Source organism: Sturnus vulgaris, chromosome 18 (assembly GCF_052056855.1).
Source record: "Sturnus vulgaris isolate bStuVul1 chromosome 18, bStuVul1.hap1, whole genome shotgun sequence".
Taxonomy (NCBI): domain Eukaryota; kingdom Metazoa; phylum Chordata; class Aves; order Passeriformes; family Sturnidae; genus Sturnus; species Sturnus vulgaris.
This window is the reverse complement of record NC_142260.1, coordinates 5281869-5307879: the sequence shown is the minus strand read 5'-3', so window position 1 is coordinate 5307879 and position 26011 is coordinate 5281869. Positions and strand designations below refer to the sequence as shown.

The 26011-nt window shown below is 64.4% G+C and overlaps 1 protein-coding gene across 3 annotated transcripts; it reads right to left on the bottom strand.

Annotated features, from left to right (window-relative positions):
- Nucleotides 1-391: 391 nt before the first annotated feature.
- On the bottom strand, nt 392-25780 carry SYT7 (synaptotagmin 7). Of its 3 annotated transcripts, XM_088175530.1 has the most exons (13): nt 25722-25780; nt 15853-15956; nt 13913-13992; nt 12533-12664; nt 11774-11989; nt 9101-9469; nt 7303-7428; nt 4905-5040; nt 4222-4492; nt 3716-3885; nt 3197-3311; nt 2917-3116; nt 392-2155 (listed from the first exon to the last, which is right to left on the bottom strand). In XM_088175530.1, the coding sequence occupies exons 1-13, from the start codon at nt 25750-25752 to the stop codon at nt 2051-2053; spliced, it is 2055 nt and encodes a 684-aa protein (XP_088031656.1). In that variant the 5' UTR covers nt 25753-25780; the 3' UTR covers nt 392-2050. The 3 variants fall into 3 exon arrangements, with proteins under 3 accessions (XP_088031656.1, XP_088031658.1, XP_014734216.2); XM_088175532.1 differs by lacking the exon at nt 11774-11989; XM_014878730.2 differs by lacking the exons at nt 7303-7428; nt 9101-9469; nt 11774-11989; nt 12533-12664.
- Between the last annotated feature and the right edge of the window lie 231 nt (nt 25781-26011).

Below are 26011 nucleotides of genomic sequence, written 5' to 3'. Positions count from 1 at the left end.
CAATGGCACCAGGACACAGGATATGGTTCCCTGCGTCTTCCTTCCTTTTGGAGCCACCTTCCAGTCCCTATCCAGCACATCCCATGCCAAGGAACTCAGCCCAGACCTGGATGGGATGGAAACTCACCTAGCTCCAAGCAGGCTATGGGGGTCACTGCTCTCCCTGAAGCCCCCATGGGCATCCCAATCCCAGCAGGATCCCAGAGTTTTGGGGAGATACTGGGTAATGGATGGGATAATAGTGGGTGCATACTCAGAACTGGGAAGGATAACGCTGGGAGGGGGATGCTCAGTGCTGGAGGGATGCCCACTCAGCCATGGTGCCCACCATTCCTACCCCAGGATCCGCCCCCCGCATTCCCCCAATCCCAGAGACAACTCACACTGGCAGTTTCTGACTGTCCTTTATTACTGAGAGCAGGGGCTGCCTCCAGAAAACGAGGGGCCCCGCTCCCCAAAAATAGGATTCTTCGAAGGAAACGCCCCGCCCTGCGTGTCCCATCCTTGGCATCACCAGCCGGGCACCCTCCACTCCAGCTGCTCCTCAGCCAGGCAGGGCCAGGCTCTTTATTGGATTTTTTATCTTTTTTTTTTTTTTTTTTTTTTTTTTTTGGTATTTTTTTGTCTTTTTTTGTCTTTTTTTTTTTTTTTCTGTATTTTACACACCAGTTGGATGTTACCGTCACATGAAGAAGAGAGAACCTGAACAAGATCACGGCTACGAGCTCTAGAGTTAAAAATGAACACACAAACCCCCGGGGAGCCCGACCGCGGACGAGGAATCCAGCCTGGAAAAGCGGAGTGCCCGAGGGGCCACGGGGGGCACCCAGCTTGGCACAGCCCTGGCCCTGCCACCCCTTCCCCAGGCATGTAAGTCTCTTCTTTTATGTTAAAAAAAAGAGAGAATATGACAAAAATACAAATGTCCCTAAAAGCGTTGTTATTACTGTAATAGCAGTATTATGACTTCTCTCCAGATTGTCCAAAATCGTCTAAATTGGGGCTGTGGGAGCTGCTGGGAGCCAAGGGTGCCACGCGGGGAGCAGGAAGACTGAGGATGATCCGGCGTCTGCCACGGAGAGCCACCACCGACCCCGTTGTCACCCTGTGGGGCTCCCAGGTGAGTCTGTCCCTGTTTTTGGGGGTCCCAGGGAGCGGGAAGGGGTCTGGCATGTGCATCCCAGGGCTCCGGGGGGATGCTGCTGCTGGCACTGATCCTGCCAGGCTGGCTGTCCCAAGGAAAGCCACCAGCCCAGGGAATGTCACCTGCCCTCGTTGGGGACAACAGCGCTCGCTCCACCCTTTATCCCCGGGGGTGGGCCAGGAGCAACCCGGCTGGAAAAGGACCCTGTGGAGCTCCGCATTCCCCGGAGGGGCCCCTTCCAGCCCGAGGTGGGGAGGAGAGCAGGACCGAGGGTCCTCAGGGCGGATTAGGGACCCCCCGCTCCTGCCGAGACCCAAGACGGAGGTAAAGCATCGAACCCGGCTGAAGGCAGTGCACGAAGGAGCCCGCTTTGGATAAGGAACTGTGTCATGGCTTCCGATCCCAGGAAAAGGGGCTGTCCCCTCCCCTCGGTGTCCCACACCCGCCCCGGGAGACTCGAGGAGGGCGCGAAGGGGACGGGGCGGGACAGGGGGGGCTCCGTGGCTCCTCTGGCGGCTCCGAGAGGTTTTATGGAGCTGAAAGGGGACGGAGGAGGATCCCTCTTGCACCCGCAGCCTGACCCCCTGAAATAGGGGAGGGGGAGGCCGGGGAGGGGCCGAGGGGCTCCGGGAGCGGGGCTGGAAGCACTCGCAGAAGTCCTGCCCGGTGGTGGGAATAGGGATGGGGGACATCGCTTCTGGCACCTCCTCGGCCGGGGTTGGGGGCGGCTCCGCACCCCCCACACCCCAGGGAAAGGCGAACCCGGGGGGTCGGGGGGGCTCCGTCCCCATCCTCCCGCAGGGTCCCCGCCAGCCAGGCCGCTGTCCCGCCGGCCCCTGGCCGGGAGCACCGCGGGAAGGGGCTGGAAGCTGGGAGGGGGACCCCGAGCCCGCGGTCCGGGGGCGCTCAGGCCTTCAGCTGGTGCCACTGTGCCACCGCCTGCCGCGGGCGGGCGATCATGTCCTTCCAGTGCTTCACCTCGCCGGGACCGCTCTTCCAGGACAGGTAAATCTGCGGGAAACGCATCCCTGAAGCCACCACGGCCGCTCCATCCCCATCCCGCTGCCCGGCGCTGGCGGTTTCACCCCCAAACTGCTCCAGCCCCGCTTTTCCGGGCTCGGCACGGAGCCGGGCTATTTTTATCCCTCGATTTTTCCATATGGCACCGCGGAAAAGCGCGTGTGCCAGCTCTCGCTGCTGCTGCTGCCACCTCGGGGAGCCGGTGCCACCGCTCCGGCTCAGCGGATCATCGCCCGAGAGAGCCGGGATGGAGCAGAGCTCGCTGCTAATTATGCGATCAAAAGTGATTAGCGAGCCTCAGGCCACAGCGGGGTTTTAACGGAGAGTGGGATATCATGGACGCTGCCTGTCCATCCCTGGAAGTGCCCACACCGCCACCTCCGCCCCTGCCCGGCAGCCCGCGGCGCTGATCCGGGGATTTATTTAATGGATTTATCCCATTTATGTGTTTTCCCGATCCCAGCGCGGCGTTTGGGGATCATGGGCGGAGATTACGGCGCTCATTTGTCATCGTTGCGCTAACGATGAGCTGGGTGATTTAATGGATAATTCCGCCGCTCTCATCCCCAGGACTAATCCCAGGGGGTGGGATCCATCCCGGTGTGGCTCCCTCCCCATGCTCCATCCCTGCTTTTCTGGGAAAGTGCCGGCCCCTCTGTGGCACCCACACTGGAGATGGCGCCAGGTGCCGGCAGCCCCGGGCCTGGCTGTCCCCAGTTCCCACCTGGGGGTCCCCTGGGCGTGTCACCCACCTTGCCGATGACGTCATTGCGGCTCAGCCTGTCCTTGTCCATGACGGTGATGACGATGGTGGTCTCGCGCAGCCGCTCCGTGGGGATGTCGAAGGCGAAGGACTCGTTGAAGACAGGGTTCAGGCACCGCTTCATCACCACCGTCTTCTTCTTCTCCACCCTCTTGTCCTTGTACATCAGCCACACTTTCACGTAGGGATCTGGCGGGAGACGAGCCGCTCTCAGCCCCGGATGGGAGCCAGGGAATGGCGCCCGGGATCGGGGACAGCCGGCGCCGTACCTGAGGTGCCCCCGATGTCCATGGCTTTAAGGTTCCTCGCCTTGATGATGTTCACCACAATGGAATTGGCCGAGGGATTGTAGCACAGCGACAGCAGCAGCTCCCCACGGCTTCCCTGTGGGACACACGCATTCCCTAAGGACACCCACGCCCCCCAGAGCTCCTCTGTGGGAACAGGGTGCTTAGGGACCCCCGCCAGAGCAGGGCAAGGGTGGGGTTCGGGAAAGCACAGAAAATCAGGGCAGGAGGAAATGGGGCCGCCCCCAGTGGGACATTTTCTGGTCTTGCTGGAGGCAGGAAAAGGAAAAAACCTTTCATTTTAGGTCTACCTGAAACAGTTTGGTTTGACCCAAAATGAGATTTTGGGCTACTTAATATAATATTTGGGAAGAGGAAATCTCTGTCAGATGTTGCAACAGAAAATGTCCCTGTTGGGACGGGGGGCGGTCCTGTTGGGACACTGCAGGGACAGGGGGTCACCTCCCCTCCGCAGGGGATGGGAGGGGTCCAGGGCCTTACACTGCCATCACTGCAGGGCTTCAGGTCCTTCCAGAAGGTCTGCATCTGAGTCAGGTCCACCTTGTTGAGCGGGATGGACACCTCTCCAATGGGATCATTGCGGCTGAAGCGGTCGTAGTCCAGGACCTGGAGGTACAGCACCCGCTGCACCACCTTCTCATAGGGGAACCCTGTGCAGGAGATGGAAAAGCCAGAGGAGATGAGGAGCAGTTCCAGGACTGTGCCACCCTTCCTGTCCTGGTGACACCAGGCAGAGCCCACGGCGCAAGAAGCTGCTGCCACATTAATTCCCACATCTGCACCCACTCACGGGGGCACGGAGCCTTCCAGACCTTCCCCCACGTCCCCTTTGTGGGATGCACATCCAGCCTGGCCCCGGTGGCTTGGCCAACCCATCACATCACCAACAGCCACCACTCTGGTGGCTTGAGCTGAGCTGAACCCCAGGAGGGTCCCACGAGGCTCCGCTCCCACCCTGATCCCCTCCAGTCCATCCCAATCCATACCTTCGAAGAGGAAGGTCTCGTTCCAGTGCGGGTTGAGGTTCTTCCTCTTGACCTTGGTCTCCAGCTTGTGCTTCTTGTCGGGGAGCAGGTAGATCTTGACAAAGGGATCGCTGGTGCCGCTGAAGTCCTTGGCGGGCAGCTCCTGCGCCTTCATGATCTTCACGGTCAGGGTGGACTCCTGGAAGTTGTAGCCGACGCTGAACTGGATGCGGCCCAGGTTCTCCCTGCTGACGCCTTCGTGGCCCTCGTCATCCTCGGAGCCCGGGGAGAGCTGCAAGAGGGGGGAAGAGGAGGGAGGTGAGAGCAGCACTGCGGGCTGGCAGGGACCCGACCCCCGTCCCCCCGACCCCAGCCCCGCCAGCTGTCAGGGGACATCAGCCTCTCCCCGGCTTCCTGCTGCCCCCACCGCTTCCGACGGCTCCTGGCACGGCGCCACTCGTCCCGCGGAACGGGAGCTCCAATTAGCCAAATTCTTCCTGACAGCGCATCCCTCACGTGTCCAGCGCCACTTGCTCCCTCGTGCCAGCCTGGGGAACGCGTCCGCGGCACGTCGGCTCAGCCGACGGGGACTCGGCACAGCGGGCAGGGACGTGCCGCAGTGCTTGTGGATGGCGCAGGGAAGAGCTGGGAGGGTTGATACCGACCGTGGAGAGCACCAAACCCAGCGCACCCCACCCACCCACCATGAGCATCTCGCTGGTCAGGGAGTTGACCAGGTCGGAGACGGAGGAGTGCGGCTCCGTCTTGCGGTCGGACTCATCGTGCGGCGGCTGCCCCGGTGCCGGTGCCGCGTTCCCAGCCTTCCCACCGGCCGGCAACCTGTGGGAAGAGAGGCCTTGGAGGAGAGGGGCCGGGAGCCGAGGGAGAGGCAGCGAGGGGCTTCCCGGGCGCCCTCTCCCAGCGGATACCGAGCCTGGGCTGTGTCAGCTCCCGATGGACTCTGCCGGGACACGCTGTGGCTGCAGCCCACCAGCATCCCGGTCCTGCTCCCAGAGCCAGCTGGTGGCCTGGCACCTTTAGGAGCAGCAGCAGGTCCCCCTGGCCACGTCCCACGGCGATGGCAGGGACAGCGTGGTCCCCACAGCACCCGCGGCTCTGGCTGCTCCTCACACACCAAAGCCCTTTACCCCGGTGGGCGCCAGGCACCCATGGGTGCTCCACGTGGGCTCTCTGCCTGCTACCCCACTTTGCTGTGGCTGAGACACCCCTGAGATCACTGTCCTGGCTGTCCCCACGCACGGTGGCTCCCGGGCACGGTGCCGGGCAGGGTGGGCAGCCGGGAGCGGCGGGAGGCAGACGGACAGAGCAGCGATGGAGACGGGCGGGAATGCGCCGAGGCCACGCTGCCACGAGGCACGGGGACAACGGGACATCGGCACGTGGCGGAGGGGACAGGCAGCCCGGGATGCTTCCACTCCCCCCGCCACGGCTCCTGTCCGAGCTGGGACACGGTGACAAACCACCAGACGGACCGAGAGGCGCAGGGACACACGGGAAGCCACAACATGCCACGGACACGCACCACCACGCCAAGCACACGCAGACACACGGGGAGGGGACATGGGGGGGCGATGGGGACACCCACACGCACACACGGGATGGCACCCAGGAAGGACTGGAGAGGCCGAGGCAGCTGGGGAGGCAAAATTAGGTTAAAATCAGGGAAAATGAAGGCGGAGGAGCCGGCGGCGGGGCCGCTGAGCGAGGAGGCGCCGGTGGAGCCGGGAATGCCGGCGGAGGTCACGGATAGCGGGAGAGAGAGCGGGAGAGAGAGCGGGAGAGAGCAAAAGAAAGGAGGAGCAGCGTCGTCCAGCGCCGGCCTGCCAGGAGGGAATGGGAGAGAGGAGCGGGGTGGTTGGACAGACAGACGGAGTCGCTGGGACAGGAGACACGCCGAGGAGCCAGGCTGGAGCCGCCGGGGACGGGCTGGAAGGAAGAAGCTGCGAAACAGGGATGGAGGAGATGTTTTGAGGAAGAAGAGCGGGTGGTCCGCAGCGTCGGTGGGCGGGAGAGAGCCGAGGCTTGCCGGAGAGAGTCCCCTCCGCCGGCCGATCCCGCCGCGTCCTGCGGAGCCCAGGGAACGAGGAGCGGGAGGGATGGAGGTGGGGAATGCCATGCATGTGCTGGGATGGGGTTTCGGAGCAGGGAGCTGCGGCAAGCGGGGAGCGGGGTCTTGCGGCACAGCCACCCACCCGCCGTGTCTCACGTCCCCGTCCCCTCGGCACGGGGCAGCCGGCGGCCGGCACGGGCTGCCGGTGCTCCCGGCGGGGACCGGCTGCGCAGCGCGACGCCGGGGAGGGAAGTGCTAAAAGATGGAGCGAAACCAAGCGGAGCGGGGTAAAAATAGCCGGCGGGCGAGAACGGTGCCAGTTCATCCGCACGCCGAGCACACGGGGAGGCAGAGCCCGCCGGCTTCACACCTCCTCCCCGCTCCGGAGGGGATGAACACCCGCTCCCGGCGGCGCACGGACCCTGTGCCTCTGCCAGCCAGCGCCGGTGGCCGCGGCCGGGCGCCGGTGCCGGGGCTGGATGCGCTGCCGAGCCTGCGGCACGTCGGGAATGCGGGGAGCAGCGGGAGGCGAGGGGCTGTGCCGTGCTGGGGTTACGGCGTCCCCCCCAGCCTGTGGCGCTCGCTCTGTCCCCCTGCCACGGCAGCGGTGTTCCTGGATTCCCAGGGGAGCTGCCCATCCCGCCGGGATGGAGGTGGCAGCAGCGTGTCGGGATGGGTCGCGGCTCAGCCCATGCGGCATCACTTGGGGGGTACCTCCTGTCCCTCAGCGCGTGTCCCCCCCTCCCCCCGCCCTCCCGCATGCAGCCAGGGCCGGGAAGGGCAGGAGGGGGAGGAAGGAGGGAGGAGGGAGGAGGAAGGGATGGGGGTCCTCTCGGTGCCGCTGCTCCGGAGGCAGAACCGCGGGTGCCGGTGCCAGGGAGAGCTCAGACGTCCCGGTGCCCGCTGGGCCACCCTGTGCCGCTCCAACCTTCGCGCTCCACGAGGCCAGCCTCCTCCTCCTCCTCCTCCTCCACCCTGGGCGAGGCCCTCGTCTCCTCCTCCTGCGGGACTGGCCTCGTCCTCGCTCATACCTCTTGTCCCCCTGAGCGTTCGCCTGGTTCGGCTGCGTCCCAGCGGGTTGCAGGTCGGGAATATTGGCAAAGTCATCTTGCTCTGAGAGTCCCAAAACCAGGGATAACACCACCATCCGGCCTTCCCTGCCCGGGCGGCCCCGCCGGCAGCGGGAGAGAGAGAGAAAGAGAGAGGAGAACACAGCGTCAGGCAGGGAACCGGCAGGAGCCGGCGGCGTCCCGCGGACCCCCGGCGGCGAGGGGACCCTGGCTGTCCCCGCCGGCTCCTGCCAAGTGACGATGGCCGGGATGGGTGCACAGGGCTGTGGGGAGAAAGGCGCCGGCTCCAGGGAGCCCGGCACGCGTGGATACCCGCGCTGTCCCTCTCCTCCACCGGTCCGGGCAGGGAGGATGCCAAAATCCTGATGAAGGGGGGAAAATGTGCCTGGAGGGGCTGGGAATGAGGGAAAGTGTGACAGGAGTGACATCATTCCATGGAGGAAGGGATTGGCGGTGCCATGGCCAAGGCTCTTTGCCCTCTCCGGGTCCTCGCCCGGGTCTAGTAATCGCATTTACGCCGCGGCGCCGGGGAGGGTGAACAGGGTGAAGAGCGAAAGAAAAATCGATGGATCGGGAAAGAGGCGGAGGGAAATGACAGCGGCTTCTCCGCTGGAAAGTGGCGCTGACTCGGCACGTCTGGGCTCTGCGGCTGCTCCCACTCCGCCAAGAGAGGCTGGAACCAGCACCGGTGCTGGGTAAACAGGGAGAACGTGACCCTCGGGGTGGCTGGTGAGCCGCAGCTCCACCTTGGGAAGCTGGGAAATGGAGCTGGGAGGAACCTGGGAGAGGGATGAGCGGAGAGGGGATCGTGGGCAGCGCACCCTAGGGTGCCTGGAGGAAGGTTCAACCTTCTCACCAGAGCGGGAATGGATACACAGATTTATTTCTCGTCTAATCCTGATGCAGGAAGTGCTGTGTCAAGTCATGGAAAGGCAGGGTCAGTCCTGCGTCCCCCTCCAAGTGGCACCAGCCTGCGGAAAGCAAAGCTGGGACCTCAGCATTCCTTTTTCCAGGATGCCAGGGGGGAAACAGCGGCCAAAGAGGAGATGGAGAATACAAGGGAAGACGGAGCCGAGGGTCTCAGCTCTGCAGAGGAGGGACAATGTCATATGCTGAGGATGCAGTGACAACACGGGACTCGGATTAGTCCCTGAGGTTTGATGCTGGAAATCCAGCGCCGATGGAGGAGATGGGGTTAAGGCAGATTAATGATCCCACGGCTCCTCCGGCTGGGAAATGATATCAGCACAGGAGACTCTGCCACCCGCCCTGTGACAACTTGGGACAACACCACTACCTGGGGACCCCGCTGGTGGCCGTCCTTGGGGATGGAAGGGGATGGCCAGGGACGTGGCAAAGCACACTGGGGAAGTGCATGAGCCCCTTTCCTGAGCCCCCCGTGAGCCGGGGGGGCATGAACCTTCCTGCAGGCCATGGGCAGCGTGTCCCCAAGGAGGTGACGGATGAGCAGCCGCGCTGGGGCAAGTGAAGGAGCAGAGGAGAGAGAGAGATGAGCAGAAGGAAGGAATAGAGGAGAGGGAAGGAGCGAGGGTTCTAGAGAGGGATGAGCAGAGGGACAGAGCAGAGCAGAGGGGGATGGAGAGGGAAAGAAGAGAGCAAAGGGGCAGAGGGATAGAGCACATGAGAGAGTGATGGATTGGAGAGAGCAAAGGAGGGGAAGGGATGGAGAGAGGTATGGGGGGGGGGGGGGGTGGAGAGGAGAATGCAGAGAGGGCAGTGATGGCAAACGCACACTTACAGGAAGGACTTCATGTCCAAGCCGCGGTTGCGGATTTGCCCCACCACGTGGTCCCAGCTGCCGGGGTTGGAGCGGCTCCTGCCCCCGGCCATCCGTTGCTTGGAGCCGGCGGCGGTGCCCTGGCGCGCCGGGCCACCGCGGGAACCCCGGGAGTTGGCGGCGGCGGTGGAGGAGCCGCTGTGGGCCTGGAGGTGGCCCAGGCTCTGGCTGGTGGTGGGCTGGCTGTGGTTGGCGCGCTGGTGCTGGCTCAGGGGCTGCTGCAGACTTTGCTGGCGCACGAGCGTGCGGGGCCTCTGGAATTTGGGATCGCCTGCTGAGGTGGGGATATACTCAAGGGTAGTGGCTGTGGACAGGGTGGAGTCCTCGAAACTTAGGGAGAGGAAGGGTAGAGGAGAGGAGAGAAAGGAGAAGAAGGTGAAGGGGCAAAATTGGAGGAAGGAAAAGAAGAGAGTTAGAGAGAAGATGCCCCAGCGCAGGGAGCGCTCCGGCGGGAGCCAGCGGGGGCAGCGCCCGGATCCTCCGCCTCTCGCCCGCGGCTCGGCCCTGCCGGCGGCACGGGGGGCTCGGGCCGCCACCATCCTGCCTCCCGGGGGGCTCGCCAGGGCCGGATGCCCACCCGCTCCCGCGGCCGCCGCTCCGCCAGCGCCTTCCCAGCACGCCGGCCGACCTGCTATGCGGGATAATTAGGCTGCTGCGTGGAGGCAAATCCCGTGGCGCCCGCTCACGTGCTGCCAGCCAGCCCATCCCAGCGTCCCAGTCCCTCCCAGTCCAGCCCAGCACCCAGCAGCGGCGCCGCGGGGGCTCGGCGTCCCCTCCGTGCTGGGCGCTGCGGGGAGAGGCCAATCCCGCAGCGCCGCTGCAGGGGCCGAACCCCCGCGGTGGTGACATTCCAGCCAGGCGTCTCCAGGCCCAAGCCAGGCTCCACCCGGGGTGGAAGATCATGGAATTGAGGGAGGGGTACGGACGCAGCTCTGGTGGGACACGGAGAGCGGAGCAGCCCGGCCCGGGGCGGGCGGGCTTCGTGTGGGCGGCGGAGCGGAGGGAGCAGCGGGATGCCCCAAGGAAGCGGCGCTGGCCATGCAGCACATGCGTGGCACAGCCCATGCAACCGCGCCGGATTGCCCACGGCAGCCTGGGAAGCTCGTGGCCACGAGATCAGGGAAGGAAAGTCCTTCCCGGACCACCGCCTGGCACTGAGGAGTGGCCTTGAGCAGCAGCCACTGACCCTGTCCCCGTCCCGGCGCTGCCGGCTGGGACCGAGGGGAGAAGCTGTGCCATCGTGCAATGCTAGCAGCGGGGACAGAGTAGGAGCGAGGAGGGACAGACAGCTCCAAAAACCAAAAAAAAAAAAAAAAAAAAAAAAAAGTGATGAAGAAAGAGCGAAAGGTGGGAGAAAGAGAGAGAGGAGGGGAGGGAGTGGAGAGGAGCAGAGAGCTAGGATGGACGGAGCCCCACGGCCGGGACCGAAGGCACTGCCCGGACGATGCCGCCTCCCCCTCCGCGCCGACGCCGACCTCCTTTCGTTTTTCTATCGAATCCTAAATTAGTTCAATTTACAACCTCTCAGTCACAGGAAACTAAATCTGGCTCCTGTCGGCCCCGCGCCAGCTGGAGGCGCGAGCTCCTCCAGCGCCGTGCCAGGCGGCACCGCGCCCTGCCCGTGCCCGGATGGATCCCCTGGCACCGGCACAGCCAGACCCTAGGCCTGCACCCCGGGACACCCCCAGTCAAGGGGATGCTGGAGAACAGGATGCTCCTTCACGTCCCCTTAACCCTGCCCTTGCCGCCTGCGCCAGCCCATGCGTCTGTCCGAGCCCATCCGTCTGTCCGCATTCCCAGCGGGGTGTCGGCTGAAGGCCGCGCCGCTCCCGCTTTTCCTCGCCTGTCCCTCCTGTTTCTCAGTGCCCAATTGGAGCAGCCTCACGCCGAACGGGCGGTGTCACCGAACTCTCCCGGAGTGCCGGCGCTACTGCTGGGACCCCCCGGCTGCCGCATCCCAGCGCGGAGAACCGGAGCAGAGACCGGGAACGCCGGACGGAGCGCACAGCCAGCACACCCCCGTCACCCCCGCCAGAGCCACGGCGCTGCCGGCAGTGAAAGGTCTCGCCGAGACCCCCACCCCGACCTGGAGCCCCGCAGAGCCTGACAGAGCTCGGATTTTCCCTAAATCTGATCAGTCTCGGACTTTCCTCAACTTTCCTCGGCATCATCAGGTGGTGGTGCCGGCGCCGGGTCCGGTGGCTGTGCCGGGGGTCAAGGGAGCGCACGAAGGGAAGATGGCACACACTGTCCCTGATTGTCCCTGAGCGAATGGGAGCATGGGACAGCACCTCCTGCCTTTGGGACACCTCCGAGGTAGCGCTGCCTGCCCTGAAAAGCCGAGTTAGGAATGCTGAGCCTCTTCCCACCGGCATTGGACAGGGCCACCCTCAGCCCTGGAAACACACTGGGGACAGCACCCACAGGTGCTGCTCCTGCCCGGCTGCCTCCTCTGCTGTCCCTGAGCCAAAATACCGCTAGGAGAACGGGAAACGCCTCGTCTCCCTCGGCACGGTGGTCCTGGGGACCTGTTGGTGGCCCCTATCCAAGCGCATCCGCAGCGGGGAGCGGGCGCCCGGACCCGCCGGCCGTGGCCGTGGCCGTGCCGTGCCGGACCGTGCCTTGCTCACTCACTTGGACAGGCTGAGCTTCCCTGCGGCCAAGTGGCTCTGCACCGTGTGCCAGCGGCCCCGTGCCGCCTTTCCCGCTCCGGGCTCGCTGTGGGCGGACACGCTGCTCCTCATTCCATCCTCGCCGAGCCGCTGCTTGTCCCCGGGCCGGCCGTCGCGGTCCCCGGACAGCCCGGCGGCGGCCGACGCCGTCAGCTTGGCCCCTGATAACAGAGAGCCACTGGGCCGGGCCGGCGGCCGGACCCCCCCAGACAGACACGAAAGGAGCCGGACGGACACACGGATGGACGTGGAAAACGTGGGGAGCCGTCAGGGGATGAGGGGAGGGCGACAGAGCCGGAGGGGGCAGACGGACAAGAGACGGACAGACAGACAGAGAGAAAAAGAGAGACATCAGCACTGCAAAAAAAAAGGGTCCTGGCCGCGGGGTGCGCGGGGGCCTCGGCAAAACATCCAAGAGAAAGGGCGGAGGAGGGACAGGGGTCGGGAAGGGGGGTCCCGCTCGCCGGCAGCCCAGCCCCGGGGGGACCCGTCCCCGCGCCGAGGGGGTGCCCCCAACGCGCAACCCCGTCCTGGAGGGAGATCCCGGCCGGCCCCGGGAATGCGGGAAGGAGGGGTTGCTCGTCTCCATGGGACGGCCCATGGGGTGGCGTGCGGGGAGCCCGGGAGCAGGAGGAGAAGGAGGAGGAAGAGGAGGAGGAAGGCGAGTGGGTGTTGCCCATATACTCACTACACGGAGCAAACCCGGTAAGGAGAGACTCACTTGAGGGAAAGGCGCGGATCACCGTACGGAGCGTAAGGAGAAATGTTTAGGATAAACTCCTTGGGAGGGTAGGAGCTCCATTTCTGCTGCACTGTGTTGTCATTGTTATTCCAAAAGTCTCTGTCTAGATCGCTACAGCGGCCGGATTCCGGGGGAGAAAGAAAAGGGAAATACAAGAGAGAGAAGCTGAATTCCTGCGAGAGAGAAGGAAAAGCAGCCCTCTGCCCCCGGAGCGCCAGGATCCTGCGGAGAGAGACGGGGAGCCCACCCCTCGGACACCGACATACACACACACACACACACACACGGACACGGACAGAAGGATGGAAGGATGGGAAGAGCTGTGGAAAGATAGGAGAGGGCGGCTCCACCGGCTGGGAAGGAGAGAAGGATGTGGGGGGTTAGGGACGTGTCGGCGAGCGCAGTGCCTGCATGGCATTCCCAGATGTGTGTCCGTGTGCCCTCGGCACGTGTGTCCGTGTGTCCTCGCCTGCTCAGCAGCCGGGTCCTGGAAGTGCTTGGTTAACCGTGGCACTGCTGCGTGTTGGAGACCCTTGCGGATCCCTTCCCTTCTGGATCCCTTCACTTCCGGATCCCTTTCCTTGTGGATCCCTTCCCTTGTAGAACCACCCTGCTGCCAGCACAGAACTCGGACCACCTGGCTCTGGGAGCTGCGTGCCAGGGGCCGGGGTCCCCAGCAGGTCCCCGCTGGTGCTGGGAGACTGGTGGAAAAGTCCCCAGAGCCCACCTGCAGCTCTGGGTTGATCCCGGCTGTATAGAATGTGCTGGAGTTTGGGAAAGCTGCCTGTGCCATGACATCGGGTGGGATGTTCCTTCCCCTCCATTCCCAGCTCATCCTGGTTGGCTGGGAGCAGCCATCCAGGCACCCCAGTAACACCCAGGCCAGCCATGGGAGGAAGTTTTCCATAGGCTTATTCCAGGCAGGAGCTTTTTCCCTCCCGGTGGTCCAGCTTCCTCCTCCCTGGAGTACTGCAGAAGGTGCCTGGGCACAGCCTGAGGCAGTGCTGGATCTGGGATGCCCAGGAGAAACCTCTCAGCTTCCAGCCTCCACTTCGCTCCCTACCCAGCGCTGTGGAATGCCCCAGCTCTGCTCTCCTCTCTCCATGGAATGTCCTTGGGATGCAGAGCCACTCCAGTCCCGCCTGGCAGAGCTCAGAATCCACACACCCAGGCCTGGAGCATCCCTGGGGACACCCACGCTGATGTTCCCGTGACTCCACCATGCCCACAGCTCAGTGGGATACACAAGGATGCTGGAGACACCCACCAGCTCTCCCAGTCTCCCAGAGCCCCTCTCCCACTGGGAGAAGGGATGGCCACCTCTGTCTTTCCTCTCCCCCCCCCCATCCTGGCACCTACTTGATGGTTTTCTTTTCGCTGCGGCCTCGGCTGGAATCAGGAGTTCCCACAGTCTCCAGGGAAGTCTTGTAACGCTTTCCCTGTGGGAAAGAAAAGAGAGGGGGGTCAGGGGATGGCAGAGAACCCCCAGAGTATCTCAGTGGAAGATGGGAACTGCCACCACTTTGATTTTGCCCTTTCTCTTATGGTCTCCAGGCTCCATCCCACCCATCCAGACAGCAAAATTCCCAAAGGCTCCATCCCTTGGTCCTTGGGGGCTCATGGCCACTTCCACTGGCATCCCATTCCATGGCCTCACTGGGAAGGAGTGGATAATTTTAGGCCTAATTGGGCCTGAATTAATTGAGTTCACCTTTCCCAGTGCCAGGGAAGTGCTGCTGTAGGATAATGAAGCTGGAGCTGGCTCCAAACTGGGGCTGATAATCAGGGCACTCCGACAGGTTCCAAACGCTGCTCTGAGCCAGGGTGGGCAGGAAACAATTAATGCAAATTATCCAACAATTGGGAGCGAGGATGTTCCATGCAGTGCCAGGTAGATGAGATGGGATGGCATGGGGTGGAAAACCGGCCCTTCCAACCCACTGGTCCTGGATCTCAGGAGCCAGGCCTGATCCAGCCTGCCTATGGAATGGGAATGTTTCTCCTTTCTCCTTATTCCCAGCCTCATCATATCCACATGGAGCCATGTCCTTGGCTTGCTGGGACACCTGGACCCTCAGCAGAGTGTCCTTGGGCAGCCATGGGCTAATTCTGCCAGGAGCTGCAAGGATGTTGGATCTCCTTGGATGCCCAAAGGCTAATGCTGCTGAGAGCTGTGGAGAAACACACCTGGACCTCCTTGGATTCACATTGGCTAATCCTGCCAGAAACTGCAGGGATGTTGGATATCCTGGGATGCCCCAGGCTAATGCTGTCAGCAGCTGTAGGGGAACACCTGGACCTCCTTGGATGCCCATGGGCTAATCCCGCCGGGAAGCACGGGCGTGCCTGACATTGCTGGATGCTCACAGGCCATCCCAGAGGGAATCATCCCCCAACCCTGAGCTCATCTGTGTCCCCTGGCTGTGGCGGCTCGGGGCTCGTAAGGACACGGCAGCGGTGGCCGTGCGGGCACTGCCCGGAGCTGGCCCGCTGGGCTTGGCCGTCATTCCCACACAGCCGCTCCAGCTCCGGGTGCTGTCAAGGGCCGGTTGGGATGCGCCTTCCCGGCCAATTTACACTTGTTTGTTCCTCTGCCAGCTCCAGCCTCCTCCTTTCCAGTGCTTTTTCCTCTGCCAGCTCTGTCTCCCCATCCCCTGGGTGGCACCTGGAAGGGCCCTTCTCACCCTCTGCTCTCCCGCTGCCTCATCGCCATGCTTTCCTCTCCCATTCCCAAGGGAATGCTGCCTTCCCACGGCTCGGAGTGGGCATCTCCCCGGGGGGAAGCGCCGCTGCGATCGCAGCACTTGACCCAGATTCGATTCCGATGGCGAAGGAAGGAAACGTGGCCGAGCACGTCCTGCTCCCGGGAGAGGAGCAGGAGGAGGAGGAGGAGGAGAAAGGATGTAGGGTGGGAAGGAGCGCTGTCCTAAGCCCCCGGTGGGAATCAGGGAGAGAAGTAGGGATGCACAGAGGGCGGCGGGGATGGCTCACGGCACCTGGCGCTGCCAGGGACGGGCTGGCCGCCTTCCCACGGGGCTTTTCCAGGCAGGAGCGTGCCCAGCAGGACAGGGGCCAGATCGTTCCGGCTCGTCACCAATATATATCCATATATTTGGAAACTTCCCTTTGTGCCACACAAACAGTTTCGCCCAAACATTTCATTAGCACATCCGGAAAAGCCCAAATAAAAGCTGCAGCCGGCAGCTCCCGGGAGCTGCCTCCGCTTGGCTGCTGCCCTGGAAGAGGGAATTGCCCTCTGACCGGCGGCTCGGGGGTCGGGAGGGAAGCCGGACACTCACCATTTTCCTCTGGCACCACTGGCAGATCCCGCAGAGGACGATGGTGACGCTAAGGCTGACGGTGATGATGGCTGAGACCAGGAGGACGTCGCGGGAGGGGGTCCCTGGGGGGAGCAGAGCACAAAGGGGGAGTCAGACCTAAATCCTGGGGTGTTCCTGGGGTGTTTCCAGGGAGGAAAAACACGGGGAATGTGGTCCAACAGGTTCCAACCGCCTTGTGCAGTGTCCCGTCACGGTGGCCACCTCCTTGGTTTCTGGGGTCCCAGTGAGTGTGTCCTGGGGAAAATCCGGCCCTGATCGCTTCCCAGGAGCTCAGGTTGGAGCTCTAATCCTCCCTGGCACCCTGGGAGCGCTGGCACAGCCGACAAAGGCCGCGGCTGCTGCTGTATGAGCCAATCCACGTGGATTCATCCCAAATGACAGTGCAGACCCTCTCCTCCCCAGCCTGGCCGTGGGGGCAACCGTGGGGATCCCAAAAGCGTGGGAAGGACCTATCAACCTCATCCAACACTTCCACTCACGTCCATGCTCCCAGCATGCGGAATGACCACTGTGGGGTGAGAATACGGACCCCAAGGTGGCTCAGAAGGATCCCGTGGGACCCCAAACCGGCTCAGCTTTGTCTCCAGACAGGACCCCCAGCACAGCATCCCTGTGGCTGCTCCGCATCCCGCCGTGCCCGCTGGGATGGGATTGTCCGTGGTGGGAGCCCCAGCTGGCGGCGGGAGGCGGCGCGGCCGGAGCAGCGCCGGGAGCGGTGCTGCAGTATAAATATTAAACAATAAATGTTAATAATTAATTCACCCGCAGACCTTGTTATTGTAACGAAATTTCCCGGCGGCTCCGAGGCCGGGGTGAGTCAGAGTGGACCAGAAGGGGGGATCAGGGCTCTGGAATCGCCTCCAGCACGTGCCGAGGCACCCAGAGCTCCCACATCCCCGCTGGAATCAGACGAGGAAAGGGGATGGCGGCCATGAAGGGGAGATTTATAAAAATTCCTTGAGGAGAAGATGAGGGTGGGATGCGGTGGGGGTGGTTTTGGGGACAGGTCCCCCCTGCAGCACCCGCGCTCTCTCCATCCAAAGGCAGCTCCTCCATCGCTCCCGGATCACGAGGAGCCTGTGTATAAAACTCACATAGCAACTGTTGCCTAGGAGGGAATTTGGGACCAGCCCTTAATTTCCAACATTTATAAACCCTGGCTGGATAAGCTGCCGAGGGAATGGGAAGCAGCCGGCACGGCCGGAGAGCGCCGAGCACCCCTTCTGGGTGGGACCCCGACCAGTTCAAGGGGCACCGGGCCTTACTGGGCAGTCTGGGAATTGGGATGAGCCCTCCTTGCCTCCCGCTTGGTGCTCCCTGCTCCGGGTTGGGAACACCGTGACCCCTCTGGTTTAGCCCGGAGCTCCAACAGATCCTTCGGTCCTTGCCGAGGTCAAGTTCATCCTCAAATTGATCTGGAGAGAGGGAATCAAAGGGGAAGGCGAGGGAAGGGGTGGGCACTGCAGAGGCCAAATTGTGTCTGGAGAGGTACATCAGTGAGCGCCGGTTCCCGGGGCCAGATTCCCCGTGCCAAGGTGCCACCACATCCCCAAACCTGGCGTCACCCCATGATCCTGATGGATTCACCAGCGGGATCCCGCCTGGGGGGCTCCAGGGGTGTCCCTGTGCTCGGGGTGGGTCCGGCCCTTCCCAGTGGGATCACGCCGTGTCCCCAGGGCGGGGGGAGCGACTCCAGCCCCCAGGCTGCGCCGCCCTCAGCATGACTTAAATGACTCGTTTTCCAGGCAATTAGCACTCGGTTAATTAAAGACTCGGAGCCGCTCGGAGTTCCTGGCGCGTCCCCAACCCTGGGGCGCGGTGTGAGGGTCCCTGTGCCCTTTGGGATGCGCGGCATGGGATGCCCTGGGGCGAGTGGATCCAGGGGGGGACTCGGGGAGCTGCGTGGCACGGGGACACAGCCCCGGGCGTGGGTGACAAGGTGAAAACGCGACGCTTGTTTACACAGCCGCTGGCCCTCCTTCCCCGCCGCTCTCCATAAATCTCCGCGGCTGCCAGAGCGGATCCAGGCGGGAGCGTGGAGACGGCTGGGTGGGACTTGAGGGTCCACGGCCCTGGGGTCCCTGAGGCCATGTCCCAAATCCCAGCGGCCCTTGGCTGGTCCTGCCTCATCCCAAGGGCGCAGTGAGAGGGGAACTAGGAGGCGGAGACCCCACGTCTCTCCTCGGAGGGATGGAGGTCCCAATCCCGTCCCACGTGCTGGCGGAGCAGGGGATGCTGCGGAGGCTGGGAAGGGGGTGGAACATCCCCGCGGCTCTTTCATCAGGATTCAATGCCACTTGACGGGATATAATTCCACTTTTCCAGGCCGTTATTGATGAGAGGATTACCTGCCTCCTTAGCTCCACAGCTCTCCAGCGTGGGATTTGTGCGGTGCTGCGTGAGCCGGGGAAGAGGGTCCCTGTTCCAGAGGGAAAGGGCTCTGGATGCAGGCAGAGGGTCCTCATGTCAGGGGAGAGGATCCCTGTGCCAGTGGAGAGAGCTTTGGATTCAGGGGAAGGGTCTCCATGGTAGATCTAGGACAAGCTGGGAACACCCTGCACCCTTCACAATGCCCACTTCGGAGTGGGAGATGGGGAATGTTTGGGAGCCAGGGATGCAATCACGTGCCTATCCTTCTTTATCCGCCGCTGCTGCGGGCTCGGGATTAGCTGCCTCCGGAGCACGAGCGAACTCCGGCCTTTGTGGATGTGAGGAAACACTTCAAACCCGACCCCGGCACAAGGAGAGGAGCGGAGATCCAAGAGGGATTAGTCCTCTCCAGCGGCGTGTGGGCCGGAGATCCGGCAAGACACACCCGAAGCAGGGAAGAACAGCCGATGCCGACGGATCCGACACGCGGCTCAGGAATGGTGGATGTGGGAGCCGTGGCACAGCCCCCAGCCATTCCAGGGACACCCAGAAGTGTCCCTGAGCATCTTAGTGGCCCTGGGCATCCCAGTGGTCCTGCACATTCCAGCATCCCTGTGCATCCTGGTGGCCCTGGGCATCGCAGTGATTCTGTGCATCTTTGTAGCCTTGTGCATCCAAGTGATCTTACACATCCCAGCATCCCTGTGCATCCTGGTGGCCCTGGGCATCCTGGTGGCCCTGGCATCTTGGTGACCCTGTGCATCCCAGCAGCCCTTGGACACCTTGGTGGCTTTGTGGTGCTGGTGGCCCTGTGCACACTCAGCTCCAGGACAGGAATCGCTCGAGCCCAGCACAATGAGGCTCACGGGCAGCTCCACCCGTTTCCCTCCCTGTTTCCCTGTGCCTATCCCAGGATTCAGGGCCATCCGATAGCTCTGCCATCACCTCTAGCCAAAGCTCACAGCCCTGGAGCAAAGCTGGGAAGGCAAAGCCCCTGCAAAGGGCATCCATGGATGGTTCCAGCTCTCCCAAATTACAGCTCCTGCTATCCTGGGATGGAGAGGCTGGAACCTCCATGGAGTGCCGGAGGCTTTGGATGAGCAAAGGCTTTGGAACAAGCCTCACACCTGTAGCACCATGGCTGGACCCGACTTCTCTGCAGGTGTCACAGTGGATGGCCTTGTCCAGGCAATATTTTTGTGTCCAGACCCCGAAATTCCCAGCTTTTGTGGACATTGCAGCTGCTCAGTATCACAGCTCCATCTCCTGGAGCATCCTCCCACTCATCCTGTTCCAGCGGCGAAATCCATGGATGCCAAGTACCCCGGGGGGCAAAATCAAAGCTGCGGGGAGCCCCCCCAGGCCAAGCTCCCGCTGAGCTCCCTGGAAGTGGTGATCAAAGCCGACATCCACAGCTCCACATGGAGAAACGGCTCCATGTGCCAAGCCGCCAAACCGGCAGCGGAAACGCGTGCATTCCCGGGAAAAGGGCAGCGGGAGAAGGTGCCAAGCGAGCAGCGCGTTCCCCTCCTCCCCCCGACATTCCACCGTGCGCCTTCGTGAGCTGCGGAGCCGGAGCGGGATGTGATGCCGAGCCTGGATGGGGATGGTGGCGCTGGGGAGGAGCTGTGGGATGGGAAGGGATAGGGCAGGAATGTGGCGTCGGAGCAGGCCCTCGTGCTGCCGGGGTGGAGGGCCACACGGCACCGAGCGAGGTGGCCACGTTGTCACGCCGGGGCTTCCCAGATGCTGCCTGCCTGGCGCCAGGCCATTAATTCCTCCTCTTCTCATCCTCCCACTCATTTGCTCGATATTTCCCAAACCTATTATTTTTAGGATGCAGCTGAAAAGCTGTGAATTTGCAGCTTTCGCTCCTGTGCAGGATCCCGGGTGTGGGGCCGGGGAGGGGAGCGGGGCAGGACCCCGGCGGGCACAGCAGGAACGTGGAATCCAAACCCTTGGCACAGGGAAAGGGAGAAGGGATGGGCACAGAGGGGGATGAGGCTTTGCTGCCATGCCTGGTGACAACCCAGTGGGCATTTTGGGAATGCTGTGAGCCAGGCTTGGCGTGTCACGTGGAAGAGCTGGAAGGCTGGGCCAGCTGGGTCCTGCGGTGCCACCTGTCCACGTGCTCCCAGGGGATGTGTAGATGTGAAGGATCATTGGAAGCCCCACGGCCATCCTACTGCCCGGCAGGATCCAAGGATGAGCCTCGGGGGAGAGGAGTGGTGCCACAGCTCAGCACCCCAGGCGTGCTCTGGGCGAGAACGTCTGCTCTCCATCTGTCTGTCTATCCGTGCGTCCCCCTCTCCGACACATCCATCAATCTCTCCATCCATCCATCCGTCCATCCATCCCTCGTACACATCTGCCTCTCCATCCAGCCATCTGTCCATCCCCCGGAGCTGTCAATCCGGCTGGCTTTGCCTCCCCCACGCCGAGCTGCTAGTCCTGGGGGGCTCCGGGTGGCAGAGCCTCCCAACACCGGCTCCACCACGGCGGGCTGGGGGAGGTGAGCACTGTCCCAAAACGCTGCACAGCTTCGGGCAGATGCTCCCAGACATCCCCTATCCCCATCAGCTGCCGTGCATGGATGTGTCCCTCCTGTGTCCCCTCCAGCCCTGATGCCACCCGTCCCCGCTCCGCGGCCACGGCGAGCAGGAGCTGGGGATGGAGGGAGAATTTGGCAAGAGAAGGCGCTCCTTCCCTGGTGCCGGGCTATTTTTGGCCGAGGATTTCCGGAGAGCCGTGTGGTTTCTCTGCCTCGTGGTCCCCACCGCGTCTCTCTTCCAGAGGAGCACCCAGAACCCCGGAGCCCCCTCTGCTCCCGCGGTTTGCATCCATCCCCATCCCAACTCCTGCTCCTGAGAGCACGCCGCTCATCCCCTGGCCAGGCTGGTGCTCCACGTCATCCCTGCTCCAAAACGAGCCCTTGGGCATCGCTCCCCACCCTGGAGTCACCCCAGCCCCCCTTCCCTTGGCGCAGAATCCTCTCCTGGCGCTGGCAGCGGGCACGGAGGAGCGGGCTGGGCTCTCATCCCGAGTGGCACTGCCAGCTCTCGCGCCGTCGCCACTTAGCCTCTCGCCCCAGGGCTCTCCATCATTCCCGAGCCCTTCGGGTGACAGCAGGAGAGAGGGAAGGCAGAGAGCCAGCGGCTCCCAGGGAACAGGGGCGGGCAGGCTCCTTGCAGCCCATCCCAGCTCCACGAGCCCCCCGCTGGCATCCCAGCTCCCAGATTCCCCCCAGGCAGTGCCCCCCAGGCACGTCACCCGGGATCCACGTGTTGTGACAGCAAGGCCACCGTGGGGACGGGATTCCCATGGGGAGTTCAAAGATGGGGATGCTCAGGGGCGGCCACAGCCCTCAGACCCAGGGGCTGGCGGTGCTGGGAGAGGAAGAGGAGGCTTGGAGGGGAACACATGGAAAGATGGAGAAACGCAGCTCGGAGGGAGGAGGCAGAGGAGGGGAATGAAGGGCCGAGGAAGGCCCCAGAGGAAGGACTGGGGACTCAGATGTGGGAAGGTGCCCGGGGGAGGTGGGGGTGGTGGAAATCCTCCAGCAAAGCCTGATCCCGGGGCTGCATCCTCCAGGGACACGCAGGCAGGGTCATCCATGGGGCAGCAGGGATGGTCATCCATGGTGGAGCGGGGACAGAACCCATCGCCCCCCCGCAGCCACCAGAGTCCCACAGCCCCATCCGCAGGGGAAGAGCCGATCGCCCCGCTTTCCCTGGATACCCAGAGCCCCCCCGGGGGGCATCCCGCGGGCTGTGCCCCCCTCGGAGGGCCGGGAGCGGGGCTGTTGTGCTGCGCTGTCCCTCCGCCGCCGCGCCGGCTCCGTCCCCGCCGGCGCGACCGCTTCCCTTCAAACCTCATTAACTCCCCCCAAGGTGACCCTCTCCCTCCTGCAGCCAGGCCTGGGGACACCAGGAGGGGACAGGGCGCTGAGGGGGCACCCGGAGCTGGCAGGCGGGCTCGGAGCCTCCCGTGCCACAGCCGCGCTGGCACCCACAGGGATGGAGGATGCTCCGCTTGGCACATCCCAACCCGCCGCCCCCCACGCCCCGCCTGGCCCCACACACGTCCCCCAGGCCCCCTGCCAGTCACAGCCAGGGGGGTCCGTCCCCCTGCTCGACGCTGGGGCTCTGCCCATCATCCCCGCGCTCCGGCGGCTCTCAGGAGCCGTTCCCTCGCCGGATCCATCCATAATGGATATTGTAGCTGAGCCCCCGGGGGCCGGGGGGTGGCAGCGATATTATCTGCATCTGTCTTCATTCCCCGCTCCCCCCTCCTTCCTCGGCAGGCGGAAAAGCCGCGAGATCAGGCGCTGGAAAAGCCGCCTCCAGCTCCTCTCCTGCTCCTTGGAGTCAGGGGGGATCAGCAAGACCTCCCTGCCAGACCCCCCGCCCAGCGGGGACCCCCCCAGTCCTTGTCCTTGCTGTGCCCCAGCCGTGCTCAGGGGGGTCCTGGGACACGTCAGTGCGGGCGTGGGGAGGCTGAAAGGGTTGAAATTGGTGGCGATTGCTGGGAGCAAGGAACCCCCACCGTGGGGGGCTCAGCATCCGCGTGGACCCCCCCTCACTGCCACCGAAAATGGGAGGGACTCGCCGTGGCGGACAAAGGGCCAGGGTGAGGCCACGGGGGATGCTCCGAGACGCGGGCAGGAGCATCCCCCGGGCCGGAGCAGAGGGGCTGGCTGGGAGGGGGGACCCCAGAGCGGCGCAGGATGGGGGTCCCGGGTGGGTGTGGAGCTCCCGTTCCGTGTGGGCGCCGCGCGGGACGCGAGGCTGCAGCAGGTGCCCGGCTCCCGGCGAGGCCCGTGCGCTGCCATCCCTGCGCTCTTTGTCTGCCTTCCCGCCCGTCACGCTCCCTCATCCCGCTGCCAGCCCCCCGGCGGCCCCCGCCTCGCTCCTCGCGATGTGCCGGCTCCTTTGCAAGCCCGGCTTTTCTCCCGAGCCCCGGGGAGCTGCTCCCACGGCCGCGCCAACATCAGGGCGATCCATCGCCCGCTCCGAGGCGATGCGGGGGGAAAACAGGCAGCTGCTGCCTGGTTATTGATTCACCACCTCCAGCCGCCGCGCGGCTCTGCTCGGAACGCTTCCAGCCGGGAAAGATGGGGACGTGGGGAGCAGGGCCCCCCGGCACTTGCTGGCTGCTCTAAGATGGAGCTTTGGGGATGCGAACGTCGCCCCAAAGGGGACAGCTGGTGGCAGCAGCGGGGACAGGGATGGAGGGGGGTGTCTGGCAAGGGGAAAGGAGGTGTCCGATGTTCCCAAAGCAAGGGGGACGCTGTCCCTGTGGCACAGAGGGCACCTTTGCGGGCGGCCCCAAGCTCTGCTTCGCGCTCGGAAGCGGCTCTCCTGGCACATCATTTGGTGGTCCCCCAGCAGCACAGCCCCCTGCGGCTCCCCGAAAAGCCTCCAGCTGGCGGGAGCCGCTCTGGGAAGCGCCTCAGCTTGATCCCAATTCCCAACACCCCTTGCCGGCCAAGACCAGACTCCCTCGGGCGTCTCCGACCCCAGAAGCAGAACGTCCCCAGCAGCACCTCCGGGCTCCACGTCACCCCCCAGATCCCTCTTTCCCTGGACAGCAAAGTTTCCCGAATTTCCCGGCATCTTCGCCCATGAAACGCAGCCAGTGCTGGGGGCCGCAGCCACTCTCCCCACACGGTGACACGGAGCAGGGGACGAGGAGAACGAGGCTGGTGCCACCTCGGGCAGTGTTTTGGAGGGACAACAGGCACCGCTTCACCCCCGGATGTGGCTTGGCTGGCTCTTCCCAAATCCTGCGGGGATATGAGCTACCAGCACCCTCTCAGCCTCCATCAGGGTGGGGGACAGACCCGTCACGCCCTCAGCACCACGTCTGGAAAATCCAGGAAATGTGGGAAGATCCAGGAAAGCAGGCAGTGCCAGGGTGCCTGCACAGGTGTGTGCACCCCCAGCACCCCACGGCTCCAGGCGCCACGGCACAGCAGCCGCCGGTGACGTGGGAAAACTCCCACGTGACGGGAGCCCCAGCACCGGGGAGCACGGGGTTTGGGAAGCGGGGACAGGGGGTCTGTCCCCCCAAATCCGGCAGCTCGAGCTCTGCCTAGGAGCGTCCAGCAGTGCTGGCCATGACACAAGCAGCCGTCGGTGGCCCACCGGCTGCCGACGGGGACATCTGTCAGGGGCAAGGGGGACAAATTTGGGGCAGGTGCAAAGTTTGGAGGGGGAACAAAGCAGGGGCAAATCTCGGGCACCGGGAGGGAAGGGCAGCCCTGCCACGCTGCTGCCGGCGGGGACAGACCGGCGTCCCCCCTCTGCTACCCACCCGCCGGGTGACCTTGGGCCAAACAGTGCCGTGCCGAGCTCCGGGCATCCCTGCGGGGTCTCGGTGGCACGGGATGGAGCCGTTCCCGGTGGGAGCGCTCAGCCTGCGGGCAGGCACAAAGTTGCCCTCGAAGGCAGCTCGGCCGGAGCTGCCAAGTCCCGGGCAGCAGTGACGCCGTCACCTGCCGCGGGTGACAGCGCGTGGCGGTGCCCGGCGCTCCCCAGCCGGCCCAAGGATCCCGCAGGCCTGGCACCTGCAGCTCTCCCCGGCGGCGCCCGCTGTCCCCGCGTCCCCGCCGGCACGTCCCCACGCCACCGCAGGACACGCTGTCCTTCTGCCCGCTCCCCGGGCCCCGGGACACGGCCGGGGACAGCTGCCAGGCCCCGCTGATCCGCATCGCTCCGACAGCATCCCTGTGTCTCCGCACCGGCTCGAGCACCCCCAAAACGTCCCCGCCAGCGTCCCAGATTCCCTGGTGCGGAGCCGACTGCTGCCTTCCGAGCATGAGCTCAGCAAATCCGCGCCCGAGAAAGCCCCTTCCCCAGCTGCCCACCCCCGCGTGTCCCGGTGTCATTCCGGAGGTGCAGCAGGACTGGGCTGGGGGACCCCCAGAAGGACGGAGGGGGCGGGCGGTGAGGAGCAGGGATATGCTGACCGCTGGATGCTGGTCTGGATGCAGGAACTGGGGGCTCTTCCGGGGTTCTGGGGGTTTGCTAGGGGTCTGGGGAGTGGGATGCTGCACCCGGGGCTTCGGGTGTCCCGGGGGGAATCCAGGGCTCCAGCAGCTCCTCAGGGTGAGGAGAGGGGGGGATGTACTGGATGCTAGTCCTGGCGCCAACACCCAGCAGGATTTGGGGCTCGCCCCGTGTTTTTTGGGGGGCTGGGGAGCAGGATGATGCCCGCGGGGGCTGGGGTGTCGCCGGGTGCTGGGTGTCCGTGGCTCCGGCAGCTCCGCAGCGCGGTGACAGCGGCGGCCGTGACTTTCTCCCCAAACTACCGTAACTCCCGGGGAGGCGCGGGGGGGAAGCGGGCAGCGGCCACGGCGGATCCCCGGGGGGCGGCGAGCGGCCGGACACCCCCAGGTGTGTGTCCCCGCGTCCTGCGTGTCTCCGTCCCCCCCTCCCCGGCGGCCCGGGGCTCACCTGCGCTGGCAGCCTCCGGGTGCAGGTACATGGTGGCGGGCGGCGGCGGGGCGCGGCGGGGCGGCGGGGCGGCGGCTGCCCGGTGCAGCGGGGCCGCGGCTCATCAGACGGCGGCGGAGGCGGCAGCGGGAGGGGGCGGCGGGGCGGGGGGCGGCGGCGGGGCGTCGGGGGCCCGCATGCGGCGGCGGGGGGCCGAGAGCCCCGCGGAGCCCGTGCTGGCCGCCCGCTGCTGCGGGGTGCGCGCGTGTGCGGGTGCGTGTGCGGGTGCGTGTGCGGGTGTGTGCGGGTGC

Bases quoted from the DNA above. Each gene is read 5' to 3' on its own strand.
- SYT7 (XM_088175530.1), bottom strand. From the start codon at position 25,752: ATGTACCTGCACCCGGAGGCTGCCAGCGCAG. The intron at 13,993-15,852 runs GTGAGTGTCCGG...TCTTTCCCACAG, and splicing joins AGTGGTGCCAGAGGAAAATG to GGAAAGCGTTACAAGACTTC. The intron at 5,041-7,302 runs GTATGAGCGAGG...CTCTTCCCACAG, and splicing joins AACGCTCAGGGGGACAAGAG to GTTGCCGGCCGGTGGGAAGG.